Below are 14,875 nucleotides of genomic sequence, written 5' to 3'. Positions count from 1 at the left end.
CATAACTGACCAGAGAAAATCCTTTCTTTGCCACATTCATTAAAATAAGAAACATAAAATAACCAACTTTTATATTCATTAGAATTTTTAGCAGTCTGATCTTGTACATATGGGTTAAAAATAGAACTTATAGCTGTATTATTTAATGCTATATATTTTATACAAAGTATGAGGTGTATACACAGGCCTCAATAGGTTTTATAGGTGCCATTTAATACAATAATCATGTAATAATCTTAGCATTCAAATATTCATTCATCCAACAAACATTTGATTACTTGCTCTGAGCCAGGGACTTTTCTGGAACTTAGAATACAGACATAGTTCCTGCCTTGAGAACCTTACATCCTTGTAGGCAACGAGAAATATGTCAGCAAGAAATATATCAGCAAGAGAAGACCACTTGTATAACCAGAACCACAGTGGAAACCTGTCCAGGGTAGAAAGTAAAGAGAAGCCAGTAATTGGGCAAGGGGACAGCAGAATGAAGCATTTCTAGAAAGGATTTGAGGAGCAAGTGTATATTGAATCGTGAAAGTCATTATGACTGTACCACAGGAAATGAAAGGTAAGGCAACAGAAATGAGCTGGAGAAGTAACTTGAAGACAGGTCTTGGAAAGCTTTCATACCATGCTCAGGCTTTTGAAGCTTGTCATAATGATCCACTAAAGGATTATAATCTTTAGGAGACATTCTTAGTTTTATATTTCAGCAAGCCCCTCTGCTTATGATTTTGAGAAGATGGACTGGCAGAGGAAATGTTAGGATCCTAAAGACCAGTTAGGTTATTATTGCATTAATCAAGACAGGAGATGAGAGGGCTGGACTATTGCAACAGCAGTGGTGATGAAGAGAGCACAGTAACTTACTGAAAGATATTAAGGATATAAAATACACCAGTCTTGATGATTAACTGGTTGTCAGAGTGAGGAATGGTAGTTTTATAGAGGTTAACATGGAGTTTTTCTATCAAATCCTGGTTCTACTAATGACTAAATGATCTTAAACAAGTATCTTAAACTCCTATGCCTCAGTTACCTTGTTAATAAGTTTAAAAAAATAGTTCCAGCTGGGCGCAGTAGCTCATGCCTGTAATCCCAGCATTTTGGGAAGCCAAGGCGGGTGGATCACCTGAGGTCGGGAGTTCGAGACCAGCCTGACCAATATGGAGAAACCCTGTCTCTACCAAAAATACAAAAATTAGCTGGGCATGGTGGCATGCGCCTGTAATCCCAGCTGCTTGGGAGGCTGAGGCAGGAGAATCGCTTAAACCCAGAAGGCAGAGGTTGCAGTGAGCCAAGATTGTGCCATTGCACTCCAGCCTGGGCGACAAGAGTGAGACTCCATCTCAAAAAAAGAAAAAAATTTCCTCCCTCGTAGAGTTTCTGTGATGATTAAATGAGATAAGGCACATATAGGACTTCACATAGTGCTTGGTACTCCAAATATGCTAGGGATGAGGAGGAGGAAGAAGAGAATGAGAGTTCTTAAGTAGAGACCCAATAAATTCAGATATCAGTATATTTTTTAATTTGCATACTACAGTGAATTAGATGGTTTGAGTGAGAATATTTTATCCTTAAAGTTTAGCATGCTTATTTAGGTGGCGTTTGATAAAAGTAACTGAATTATTTGAGCTATAGTACCTTCTAGCTCGATGATTGAATCTCCGGGAATAAATAAAGCTTCTTTCAGTGTGCTAAAGAAAACATCATTAAGATAACATTAGTCTCCTAAATAAGACACCTATCATTAAATATGATTATTGTTCACAATTTAATGGAAAATCTTTTAGCATATAGCTGAGCTGGGAAAAGAGTATTTAACCACAAAAAATACTAACCCATATCAATTAGAGGTAGAAAAAAAAATCTGTTGTATTTCCTTCTGTGTTTAGAATTACTTCCCACACCAATTTATGTGCCTGTAGTTGTCCAGCCTCTGAGAAATTTCAGAAACGCATAAAGTAACATATCGAAGGCATCTTCATATACATGCCACAGTGATAAACATCATGTGCTTTGACCAAGATCTAAAACACTATTAGGCTTTTGGGATATTTTTGCCCTGAAGAAGATAATGTGGGAAGTTGTCATAGTGAGTATTTTATAAGATACTGCTATTGGAGTTGCTAGTAATTAGGTTTAGTAACTATAAGCATACATAGCTATTCAAATCCATAAAAGTGAATGAGATTACTAACTTTTTCCCAGCTTCTACCTCTTCACCCTAGTCAAAGCCACTATCATCCTTTACCTAGTCTATTGCAGTAAACAACTGAGTATTAACCTTTTTCTCTGTTTTCACCCCTGGCTACCTACTCCATTTCCACACAGCAGCCAGAGAGATCATATCATGTCACTCCTCTGCATAATCATAAGCATCATAAAGCTTCCCATCACACCCACTAAGAGCAACACTCCTTACTCAGTCCTAGGATCTAGACCCTGCCATGGGCTTCCCCTCCCCCTCCCTCAGTCTATTGCAGTTTCTCTGGCCTTTCATCTTTCTGCAAAGACCCAAGCTTATTCCTCCCCAAAACTTGTTTGCTAGCTGTTCCCTCTACCTGGAAACCTCCCCTTTAAGTCTTCCATGGAAGGTTCTTCTGTCTCTTCAGGAATACCTTTCCTGACCACAGAGTATATTTTTAAATCAGCACATTTTCACTTTGAGGGCCACAATGGGGCTTAGGACATGTTCTTTGAGAAATATTTACAATCTAGTACTGTCATCTAAAATAAAGTCTTTATTACTTAGCGTTACTGTTTTCATATAGATTCTCTATTTTTTAATGGTGAAACTTAGGCACATACTCACCTATATTTTAATAAAATTGTATTATCTGCATAGGAAAACATTCATAGCCTGAAAAAGGTGAGTGTACCTTGCCCAGCAGCCTTGTAACACAAATTCTAAGATTTCTGTCACTACTTTAGGTAGGATGTTCCATACTACCATTTATTAAAGACAAATGGAAAACTGAAAAATCCATGTCATGTGCTGTTTTTAAATACAGATATGCAAAATTGAGTAACTAAAAAGAAAATCCACAAATAACTATCATGTTCATGAATCAAAATAGATATTCCCAAACCCAAAGACACCCTCCTAGTGAACAAGAATAGCTTTTACAAGTCATCAAGCTTACCTCTTAGAATTGAGAAGGTTTAGCTCCTCTGTGATACACACCATAGCACAGAGATTGTAACTCTGCTTAATTGCTGTATTTACATGTGTCAGGACCTTCAGGGGAGCTGGCAGCTCCCTTGAATTTCCAGCGAGTGGTCATGTGCCTATGTGTTAAACCTCTTAGAAAATAAAAACATACCACCTGCCAGGAGAATTTAAGAGAGATATAATCTGTTTGTGTTTTGACAGCCATATATAGAAGGCTAATTATACTTTTTGATCAATTTCCATGATATGATATTCAATATGGGGGATATGATCTACTCTCATCTGCATTTTGTCAGTTCTTCTGTGTCAGATTCTCTCAGAAAACGTGTTTTTTTGGCCCATATTTTCCAAATGTCTGATATTATCCCTCTGACAAACACTGTTTCTGCTTGGCTATTTCAGCACTTTTGTGTAATGGAAAATTTCACAAACACTTGCAAGAAATCTTTGTACCCTTGGTTGTCCGCTATGTGGATCTCATGGAGTCCTCCATCGCCCAGTCAATTCACAGAGGTTTTGAGCAGGAGACATGGCAGCCTGTCAAGTAGGTATCTTACCTAGTGTCCGTAGAACACCTGCCTCTTCAACCCTGACCTTATGACTTTACACATGGCCATCTGTAGTTATCGCTTATGGTGGTCCCTTCCCACGTTGTTTGTTTCTTTACAGGAATATCGCCAACAGTCTTCCCAATGTAGCTCTTCCAAAAGTTCCAAGTCTGCCTCTTAATCTTCCACAGATTCCTAACATTTCTACTCCTTCGTGGATGCCTTCTTTATATGAGTCCACGTGTGTATTCCTCACTTATTTCCTGGTGGTGTGTTAGCTGGTGCATGGCCTGGGCTGTGTTCTGCGCAGATGTGTTTAGACTGCATGGCATTTATCATCGTTGGTTGAGGAATACTTTTTTTTTTTGTTTGAGTTTTTTAAGCTAGTAAGCTAAGCTTAGCATATCTGTGATGAATGATGTCGATTAAAAAGAAAAAACACACTAGTTTAATGTAGTTCATATGTAATCTGTGGGACAGGAATAATTTGGTGACATTCTACCCTAAGTAAATCATTTGGTGACATTGTACCCTAAGTAAAATAACCAGAGTTCTCGTTATGTATACAAAGCATTTTGAGGATTCTTAGCTCCAGCTTTATTACTGCCCAGATGACTTATCTTGTGCAAGTAGAAAACCTTTGGAAGAATGGTTTCAAGAATATAATCTTTTTCTATTTTTATCTTAGTCTCAAGTTTTAAAAAACAGTACTGCATCATGCAGGCCCTTTCATTACCAAAACCAGGAAGTCCTTCTTTTGTTCTTTTATTATATAGTTGGTACATCTTGGTATTTTTAAATAGTCTTTATATCACCAAAAACCATATTTATTAACTTCACATCGTGATGAGCTTGCCTATTGCAGATTCAGCAACTAAGAACCACTGAAGTGAACAGGAATGGGCTTTCAAATTGATCAGTTCTGAATTTAGATCTTAGCTTATTAATTGTAAATCCTTCTTAGCCTGAGTTTTTTTCCTCAACTCTAAAACAATTACAACACCTAATTGAAAGATGTTTTTGTGATGATTTTAAAAAAAAAACTGCAGTGAGGCATATCCTAGGCTCCCAGTAAATTATTAGTACTATTGGCATATCCTAGGCACCCAGTAAATGATAATTACTACTACTCTACATTGTTGTTTTTGTTATTACTGTCATCAGGCATCATCATTATAATTTATAATGGTATAGTTTTTAAAACTATGAGCCTCATAGCGATCAGAACCAAGTAATAGTACTAGTTTACAAATGGGAAAACTCGGGCAGTTACCTCCTTTGCCCAAGATCTCATATGAAATCAACTAGAAAGAATAATCATGAGAGGAAGAAAAATAGCTTCCATTTATTGAGAATTTACTATGTTTCCAGTACATTGCCAAGTTATTTATCTCATTTAATCTTTATAACAACCTCATATCATTATCCCCATTTTCCAGTTAAGGAAACTAAGTCATAAAGAAACTAAGAAACAAAACTTACCCAATATCTCGCAGCAAATAAGTGACAGAGGCAAAATTTGAACCCAGGTTTGTTTGACTACAAATTCCTCACTCCTATCATTAATTTGTTCTGCTGTCATAGAACGTTGTGTTTAAGAACTTGCTACTTTTCTACCTATCCCACCACCAACTGCAAATCCACACCCCAGTCAGGTATGCACACAATCAAGAAAAGAAATAGGAAAAGACCAAGAAAGATAATAACTTGCAAAGTAATTTGGCAATATTTCGCCAAGTTTAACATCATAACTGCATTCATAATACTCACTAGGATTTTATGTTACATGTGAATTTTTTTTCTTACAGGCAAATGCTTTTGGTCATTAGAGTGTGTAAAGTGGTGTCTGTGTGTGTTCAGAAAATTACCTACGAACTATAATGCACCTTTCTAAGTGTATGATTTTTTGTTCTTTTTTACACTGTTTTATAATTTAACTCCTTTTCTTCCTAATTTCTCATCTATTTAACGCTTGATTTTAGCCAAGAACACTATCATGGGCATTATCCTGTGAAATTTATTTTTTTGTTAATACTCTTTTATTAACTTTGGGATTTGTACGAACTCTGAATCCCTTATTGAGGACCCTTTTTTAAAGTATGTTAATTTCAGGACAGGAATAATGACAAATTGGGGCTTTGTAAGTAAAGTAATTGTGCTTTCACCATTCTGGGGAAATTTAAAAATGTGTTTTACAAGTTGATCACCATTGTCTTTACCTACCAAGGTTATCAACATTAGGTTCTTTGTCAGAGTGTCCACAATTACTCATAATGTTATGATGTTATTGCCATTTGTTTTTTGAAGTTTGAAACATTAATAAAAAGAAACATTTATATTTAACATAAAGAATTAAAAATACAACTGCTGATTAAATAAGAAGAATATAAAAGTAACCGTGGTTTTGAAGATACATCCCTGCCTACCAATGCATAAATCATGCAAGGATTGCTCATCGACATATCTATCTGTATATAAATCTTTATTCTGTTTTTTTTTTCTCTAGAAATGAATGCCAGTAAGTTAAGTTTCTTGCTGGCATTTTTAGGAAATTATCTCAGAGTCCACTACTCACATTTGAATTCTTTAATCTGTTAATAATACCTTTAGGAATAGGTCACTGATTAGAAATAATTTTAAAATGAAAAAGCTCTGAATAAATTGCAGGTTATATGTACCAACTCCAGAGAAAGCCTACTCACATTTTTTTCATATATCTATCTAATTATAACAAACACTTGTTATCTTAATTACATTCCCAATTAAACACATTTATTGTGAAGAATCTTACCATAGAATCAAACAGAAGAAAAATATAACCATATTCTCTATAAAGATTGTCATATATTATTAGAAAATCTATTTTTAGTAGAATTCTGCCTTTACCATTAGAGATTTTGTTTTTATGATGTTTTTCCTTGTCATTGTGTTGTTAAAGAATATATACATTTCAAATAGTTACATTTCTCCAAAGTAAAAAGATTATAAGAAGCAGATTTGCTTCTTTGCCAATTGTATTCAGTTATTCTTAAAACTCAGTTCCTCTCATCTACCAAGCTGTACACTGTGGATGTGAAGGGAGATTTTGTTTGGTCTTTTTTTCTCTTAATTTTATGATATATATAGCAAAAGGAGAAATAAAGGTAGTGTTTTTTTCAACACTTTCACTGTAGTATCAGCATGGTGTTGTCTGGTTCTCTTATTTAATGGTGCATTTGAGGCACTGAATATTAAGGTGAAGAGATTTAAGTAAGTAAAGTGCTACAGGAGTGTTCACTGCTTTGCTGTGATTGGTCCCTAGAGAACTTAAGTCTGAGGACATTTTGGCTAAGACAAGGAGATCAAGAGGAATTACTAGCAGAATGAGAAGAGAAAAGCAATGTAGGTTTGTGATAGAGCTTTGACGCTGAGGCCAGGGTGGAGGGCAGAAATAAGCTTTTCATTAGTCAAGAGCAAGAGGTGCCTTTTTTTCTAAGCTAGCTCATTAAGATATATTTAGCGAAACAATGCAGTGCTTTAAACAATATATATTTTTTAAATTTTACTTTAAGTTCTGGGATACATGCGCAGAATGTGCAGGTTTGTTACACAGGTATTTTCCCCTGTGCTGTTGTAATAAATGAGTTTATTTCTTTAATTTTCTTTTGTAAACTAGAAATATAAATTTTAAGTTAGTATATGTGAAGCAATTGTGGGAAAGCTGAGAACAAATGAATCATACAGCAGCTTTTTTTTGCTTTTGCTTTTATGCTTTTTATGGTTAAATTTCAATATGTTTTAATGTAGGAATATTTTACTTTCAAAACACTTGTTTCTGTATTAGCCTATGTACTTGCATAATGGAAAGTAATAACCATTTGCCAAAATATTATATGTACTCTTCTATAAGGTACCTTCTAGAAGGTAACTTACAGAAGGTGCCTTCTAGAAGGCACCTTACAGAAGGCGCCTTCTAGAAGGTACCTTATAGAAGGCGCCTTCTAGAAGGTACCTTCTATAAGTTACTGTAACTCTTCTATAAGTTACTCTTCTATAAGTTACCTTCATACATGGGGTGATAGCACTCCTGTAGAGTAATTTTACCATAGTAGTGAATGCTTAGCAAATCTTGGCTCCACAGTTAGATATAAGGACCTGAAATGCATTGTTTTTCTCCATCTTCAGAGCACCCTGAATGTCATTTCTCTGTCAGACAACACCTTGCACTAAGTTGGGTTTTAATAAGCCAGAAAGGCAAAAAATGAAAGTAAAAGATTGCTTCCCTACCTAGCCCGTTTTATTTCCAGTTCCTGTCTCACCTTTACCTGTAATTGAGAAATTCAAGGACCCTATATTCTACACACGTGTAGATAGACAGAAACTACCATGGTGACAGAGGCACACATGCATGAATAACGGCAAAGGTACTGGTTGTTAACATAAGAATTTTCTTGCATAAAACATAATTTTGGGGATTTGCAAGAATCTTTATCCTAGAGATTGGTAAAGAACAGTTACAGTGTTTGTTCTTATGTACACAATATAATTTCCTTAGTAAAGTGTACATATCCATTTTACCTCTTCGTATGAAACCCTACCACCATATTTATTTATATTTTGTTCTCCTTGCCCTGCCTTATTAAGAATTGTAGAGGAACAATTAGAAGGCTGAAAAAGAAAATATTGGATCATTAGAAACTTTATATGGTATTTTTTTCACTGATGGCAGTTGATACAGAAAAGAAAAAGCAATGTATTAATGGTATACCTAATTAACATGGGGACTTCATGATGCTCATTTTTCCTTTTTCTTCTAGCAATGGCTCAGCAACATCAGAAGACCTTTTTTGGAAGCTTGATGCACTGCAAATGTTTGTCTTTGATCTGCACTGGCCAGAACAGGAATTTGCCCACCACTTAGAGCAAAGACTTAAACTAATGGCCAGTGATATGCTAGAGGCCTGTGTCAAAAGGTAGACATTTATTTTCAAATTGCTGCTTAATGTGCCAGCACCCAAAAATATCACTTTTTATCAAGTACCTAATATATTATTGTCACAGCAAAGGTTTCATTATGCACCACTATTCCAACATTTAATGAGTATTAGGTTATCTTGATTAAATTCTGGGGACCCATGTAATTGATGAAATTGGCTGGATACTTTTTTTCAGGTCTCCCAACTATTGCCTTAATCAGTAACATCTATACCATATTAATGGTTTCTTTAGGGCTTATTGTTATCTCTCTGGGAATACTATGCTTTAAATTCCCAAGGTAATATCTCCTGAGACATATGAAAAAGGTCTGTTATGTTCTGTATGCATTATGTACTGTGTCTGTGTGCTGTGAAATGGCATAGTAAACTCAAAATAGGATCGGCACCATCAGTTGTTCTGGGATTACTAACTATTTTCTGGTATTTTCTGTCCACATCAGATGAGTTCCAACTATCTGCTTACATTCTTTATAACTTAACGGGAAATAAGTTATGAGACTTCGTATTCTTTCAAATGTGCTTTCATTTTATAATAGTTTTACAAAATCAGCTTTGCATCCTAATTGGTCAAGCATTTTTTTCCATTGTCCTTGTTCATTTTATATACAAGGACACTATGGAGCCACATATTAGAAAAGTGTTCAGACACTGGTTAGACCAACTGGATATTTCTGAAATCTTGAAACCAAGAAAAAATCTGTCTTTAGAATAATGTTCAGTGGCCCCTTAAGGCAAGGCCCTGAATTAGGTAGTTTAATGTTTTTTAAAAATCATCTTTGATTTTGATGTCTCGATTCTGTGGATTTTCATAGGATACTTCAGCAAAACCAATTCCAAATTGCCCATGATGCAGTTTCTTTCAAAAACCTGCCTGCAATTTTAGGTTTTTGAAAGAGAATGTAAGTGACGTAAAAGAATTACACATTGTCTGTTGTACATTGATTACCATGTTTTAGAGTTTTCTATATTCGTGCTTATTTTTTCTAATCTGATAAGCCCTCACATAGAGGATATATTCTGCTTAAATGCATACAAGTGTGTGATTTTTCTACTTGTAAATTCAGACAATTAATTCAGACAATTAAGTGAAATTATGAGTTTTTTTCCATTAAATGTGGTACTCCAGATATAACAAAAAGCTTCATTTGGGTGGCGATACTGCCTGAGTGACTGCATGAAGCTAGGCTTAATATAAAAATATCACAATCTGATCTTTCGTTGAGACACTTGAAAAGAAAAGCATCCCACCCCTTAGCTCCCAAGCACTGCCACACTGCTTACTCCTTATTTGCATGTTTTAAATTAGCATCTCGTAGTGTTGATTTCACTTTTTACAAAACAGGTGAGCTGTATAGCAGAATTTCTTACTCTGAATTCATGTTTTAAAAACTAGAACAAGAACTGCATTTGAACTCAAGCTACAAAAGGCAAGCAAAACAACTGACTTGCGCATTCCAGCTTCCGTTTGCACTATGTTTAATGTATTAGTTGACGCCAAAAAGCAAAGCACCAAACTCTGTGCCCTGGATGGAGGACAAGAGGTATGTAGAATGTGCCACATGGGGAAAGGCAGCACAGGGTGCCTTGGCATGGGAAATGCTCTTTCCACAAGGCATTCTCTTGATTGTATTGAAAAGACCAAGTTCTCTAGCACCAAACGTTTGATCTTTTCTTTACTATAATAACAGAATGCCTTTTATCCTTCGCTCATGTCAGTTTCTCCTTTTTGATATAAATACGGTCTAAAATTGCATAAGTGGCCATGAATTTTAGATATAGCTTTTAACAGCTGAAGTGTTGTGTCATTTACATAAACCTTGCTTTTTACAAGCAAATGAGAAAGCTGGAAAGCTACCTGTTTTGTTTATACAAATCTAGAGTATCCAGAGTTTGCATCTATAAAAGTAAGACACATAAAAAAGTATGAAATAGTTTATTTACACAGTAGCTTCCATTTTTAAAAATTTAGGTTAAAATAGACTTAAAAATCTAGGCCTAGTTCTTATCAATAAATATCCTATTCTTTCTATTTGATTTGTATTTTGTTTGGTTTTATATTCAGAAGTAAAATTTTATTTTACCCCATGATTTTTTGTTGAGAGTGGTGATTGGGTGAAAATTGATTTATTTTTCTTCAATTATCTGTTTAAGTTGATTTTGTCGCCTTTTTTTCCCATTGTAATTACTTTTTCTTCATTTCTTTATTCTTCCCTTCTGTTCTCTTTCATCATCTTTTTTTCCCCCCCATGGCATGATCCAGTTTGGTAGTCAATGGGTAAGTCTCATTTTTTTTTTCTAAAAGCACATTTCATTTGAGTTATTATTTTCGTAAATGTATATTTTTTTATTTCCATCTTTTAAAATTAAAATTATATAAATTTATTTTCAGATTTTTGGCTTCTCTGTTCGCATATATAAGGCTAACAGCTTACAATAACATAGCAATAGTCCAAAGATTCATTAAAACACTAAATACTTATACCTTAAATAATGACAAGGGGAATGTTTCTCGCCTGTTAGTCTGCAGAATTTATAAACTACTCTTAGAATTTTAAAGATAAAATTATTTAAAACCAAATTAATTCACCTTCTTTTAAATTGAAATCTGAATAACTATAGGAGCAGAGTGATAATTAACATTTTTCAAGCATTTATCTACAGTATACTTTTAATACCAAAAGAATTTCAAGTTTGGAGCTTTAGATGACATATAGCCCCTAAAAACTTGAACCAGGAGGCCACACCCAAAGTCACTTCATACAGATGAACCCAGTGGTGGATTTCAGTGAGTTACAAGCCCACCAGTGATACAGTCTTTCCTCCCACTCATGGCTTAGGATGTGATCATCATCAGAGGTAAGGGAGAGGCAGGCCAGTGTCATGAGACTTCTGCCCTCCTCCACAACAGGTCATCCTAAAATACTACCCCAGAATCCCTGAGGTACAAGGTTGGAAAACCTTTATGCATAAAGGATTGACTAGTGTGTACTTTTTTCTTTTTTCATGAATCAGAATGTCTTTGTGTCCGGTAGGTAAGTTACATCTTACAAGTCTTACAGTTGACAATTGGGAATCAAACTCAGGGTGACTCTTCTTGGGCTGACAATTCTCATCTAAGCAGAAGGGCTTAGTTAACTATGAAAATAGATGAGAAGGCCTACTACTTGCGAATTCTATACCTATTGCCCCAGATATAGACATTAGCTATTTGGCCATAATTTGTATTTATGCATGAATACACAATTTTATTCTTTGAGCAATTCAGCAGAAAAAAATGTATTTATATTACCATAGCATACAACCTTACAATTATATCAAGTAACGGATATGTGTTATAGAATGTTCAGTAATTATCATTCTCTGATCACTTACAACATGATTTATTATATCTAATTATCTGAATAAGTAGGCAGCTAGCTTAGATACCAATGGCTCCTATTTACCTCCTCATGTTTTTTTAATACCCAGATGTAAGCCTTTGATTGTCTGCCTGAGAATATTATCTTAAGTTCCTCATAAACCCATTCTTTTCTCATCTGGTTTGTGGAATCATCTTCCATTAATAATGGGTTTATCCATTTGTTCTTATTTTAACATATACTGCAGTACCTGACATGCAGTAGGCACTTTAGTAAATGTTTGCTGAGTGGATGAACAGATTTGTTGTCACTGCTTTAAAAATCCTCCCCTGTAAGAAACAACTTGCTGTAGTACTTAAAAGGAAAAACAGGCACACACACACACAAATGATGAACATTGTTACATTGTCAAATGATTCTTTACATTAATAGGGGGGTGGTTTTGAAGAGTAATCTACTACTGTTCATTATGTGTGCACCTGTACATTCACACCAGAGACAATTAGTTCCCCACAACTTTCACACAATTAACATAGTTCAAAATGTGCAGGTGTAAAACCCATTAGCAACCCTGAAAAAGTGGTAAACAAGAATTTTGTTGCAAAAGAATTTTATATTTCGTTTTTTCTCTCCAGTAAACATACCCACATAATTGCATATGCCTTCTCTCTATATATATGCTAAGTTTTGGAATTGTTGAAAATTAGTGTATACATTACATATACAGGTGAGCCAATGGACTTCATTTATAAAAAGCAACAAAGTTGTTGAAAAAAACTAGATCATTAGACAATTTGGAACCATGTAAAAATATATACTACATAGTTAAACGTAGCCGCAATGTTTTTTCTAAATTATAAAGAAATTACCTCTCCAAAATCTCTAGTAAATGTGTTATATTGTCATCTCTGGGATAAAACTTGCCCAACTCCTTCCCCACAATGCATTCCCTTCTGTGCTTCTAAATTATGATCCTGTTTTTCTTACATGCTACATGATGATGCAAACATGTTCCACTGAGGACCAGAATAGGGTTTAATGGAGTGATTAGTGGGTGAATGATCTGTTCATGTGACAGCTGTGTGAAATGAGTCAGCAGTCTCAGGCCAGTCCCTCAGGGACAGATGTCAAGATCACAAAGCCACCTCAGTGTTTAGAATCCTCATTATCCATAACTGCACAAAAGCAGATGACTACCTGGGCTGTAGGCATTCATCAGCCCTCAGAACCACTTCATTCCATGGTCCCATTAGTTGAGGATGAAGGTGAAAACACATTAATGTGGCAATTCAGGGGAGCAAGGGGCCCTACTTGGGCCAAATTTGTTCTCAGTTAAAATAAAATGCATCCATTTCTGGAACTAACAATCCAGTACCTTTAAAATATTATATACCCCAAGACAAGGTCCAAAATCTTTTAAGAAAGCTGGAATTCACTGGCATCTGATTAGTCTTCATTTCATGAGTATGTTTGTGTAACAACAGTCAGGTGAAGTGGTGCTGTTCACCTGATTGTGGAGAGGCCAGGATTTCAGACTGTGTCTGACCTGTGATTTCCCTGGGCTTCGTGAAGTAAGGATTCCTGAATGGTTATCTTAATGTAAGTTCAGAATCACCTGCTGGGAAAGCAGGCACAGTTTGCCTTTGAGGGCAGATGTGGGGAAACTTAGCTTAAGAATGAATTGAAATCTAACAAAGCCCTAGAATCTAAGATTATCAATCCAGCTTGAAGTATTCAAAGAATTTTATTTTCTTCTTTTAAATTGCAACTTTTGTTGTAGATATGGGGGTACATGTGTAGTTTTGTTACACGTGGGTATTGAGCGTAGTACTCAATAGGTCGTTTTTCCATTCACATCTCCCTCCCTCCCTCTCCCCTCTAGTAGTCCACGGTGTCTGTTGTTCCCATGTTTATGTCCATGTGTTCTCAGTGTTTAACTCTCACTTGTGAGAACATGCAGTATCTGATTTTCTGTTCCTGTGTTAATTTACTTAGGATTATAGCCTTCAGCTGCATCCATGTGGCTGCAAAGGACATGATTTTGTACTTTTTTATAACTGTAGTATTCCATGGTGTATATGTACCATATTTTCTTTATCTGGTCTACCACTGATGGACACCTAAGTTGATTTCATGTCTTTGCTACTGTGAATAGCATGGCAATGAACATACAAGTTCAAGTGGTTTTTGTTTTTGTTTTTGTTTTCATTTGTTTGGTATAGTGATCTGTGTTCCTTCGGATATGTACCCAGTAATGGGATTGCTGGGTCAAATGGTAGCTCTGTCTTAAGTTCTTTGAGAAATATTCAAACTGCTTTCCACAGTGGCTAAATTAGTTTACATTCCCACCAACGGTGTATAAGCATTACCTTTTCTCCGTATTTTTTCTTTTTTTTGTCTCCTTCTGTCGCCCATGCTGAAGTGCAGTGGTATATTCATAGCTCACTGCAACCTCGAACTCAGGCTTAGGCGATCCTCCCACCTTGACTTCCTAAAGTGCTGGGATTACAGACGTGAGCCACCATGCCCAGCCTCTGATAAAAATTTTATAGATTTTTATTGTTGGAAACAAAAATGTACCAAAAATGTTGTCTGTTATACTAAATGGGAAAAAAAAACTATCAATTTTAACTTAAAAATGTCTATGCAAATAAACTCTGTTTTTACCTGTGATCTCTTTTTGCATGTTTATGTCTTTGAAAGTTATCTGAAAATTCCTAAAAAGCTGCTTTTATGAACTAGTTTAAGCACACCACTGATCTTAGAATGTTTTAACCAGCCACTGAACACTCCTGTACCCACCCCAGATGAACA

At 35.4% G+C, this 14,875-nt stretch overlaps 1 protein-coding gene across 5 annotated transcripts in view; it reads left to right on the top strand.

Annotated features, from left to right (window-relative positions):
• Positions 1-14,875, top strand: part of CADPS2 (calcium dependent secretion activator 2) — a 567,381-nt gene that overhangs the window by 488,496 nt on the left and 64,010 nt on the right. For 2 of the 5 annotated variants that reach the window (XM_054495196.2, XM_063667803.1), the window contains 4 exons: positions 3,581-3,722; positions 8,523-8,678; positions 10,096-10,243; positions 10,963-10,977. In XM_054495196.2, the coding sequence (XP_054351171.1) occupies positions 3,581-3,722; positions 8,523-8,678; positions 10,096-10,243; positions 10,963-10,977 (461 nt within the window). Of the gene's footprint in view, positions 1-3,580; positions 3,723-3,847; positions 3,968-8,522; positions 8,679-10,095; positions 10,244-10,962; positions 10,978-14,875 lie in introns of all 5 variants that reach the window. The other 3 variants (XM_054495197.2, XM_054495195.2, XM_054495194.2) reach the window with 2 other exon arrangements.

The sequence above is a fragment of the Pongo pygmaeus genome, chromosome 6 (assembly GCF_028885625.2).
Source record: "Pongo pygmaeus isolate AG05252 chromosome 6, NHGRI_mPonPyg2-v2.0_pri, whole genome shotgun sequence".
NCBI lineage: Eukaryota > Metazoa > Chordata > Mammalia > Primates > Hominidae > Pongo > Pongo pygmaeus.
Note: the sequence above shows the minus strand (reverse complement) of the source record. Positions and strands in the feature narration are given on the sequence as shown.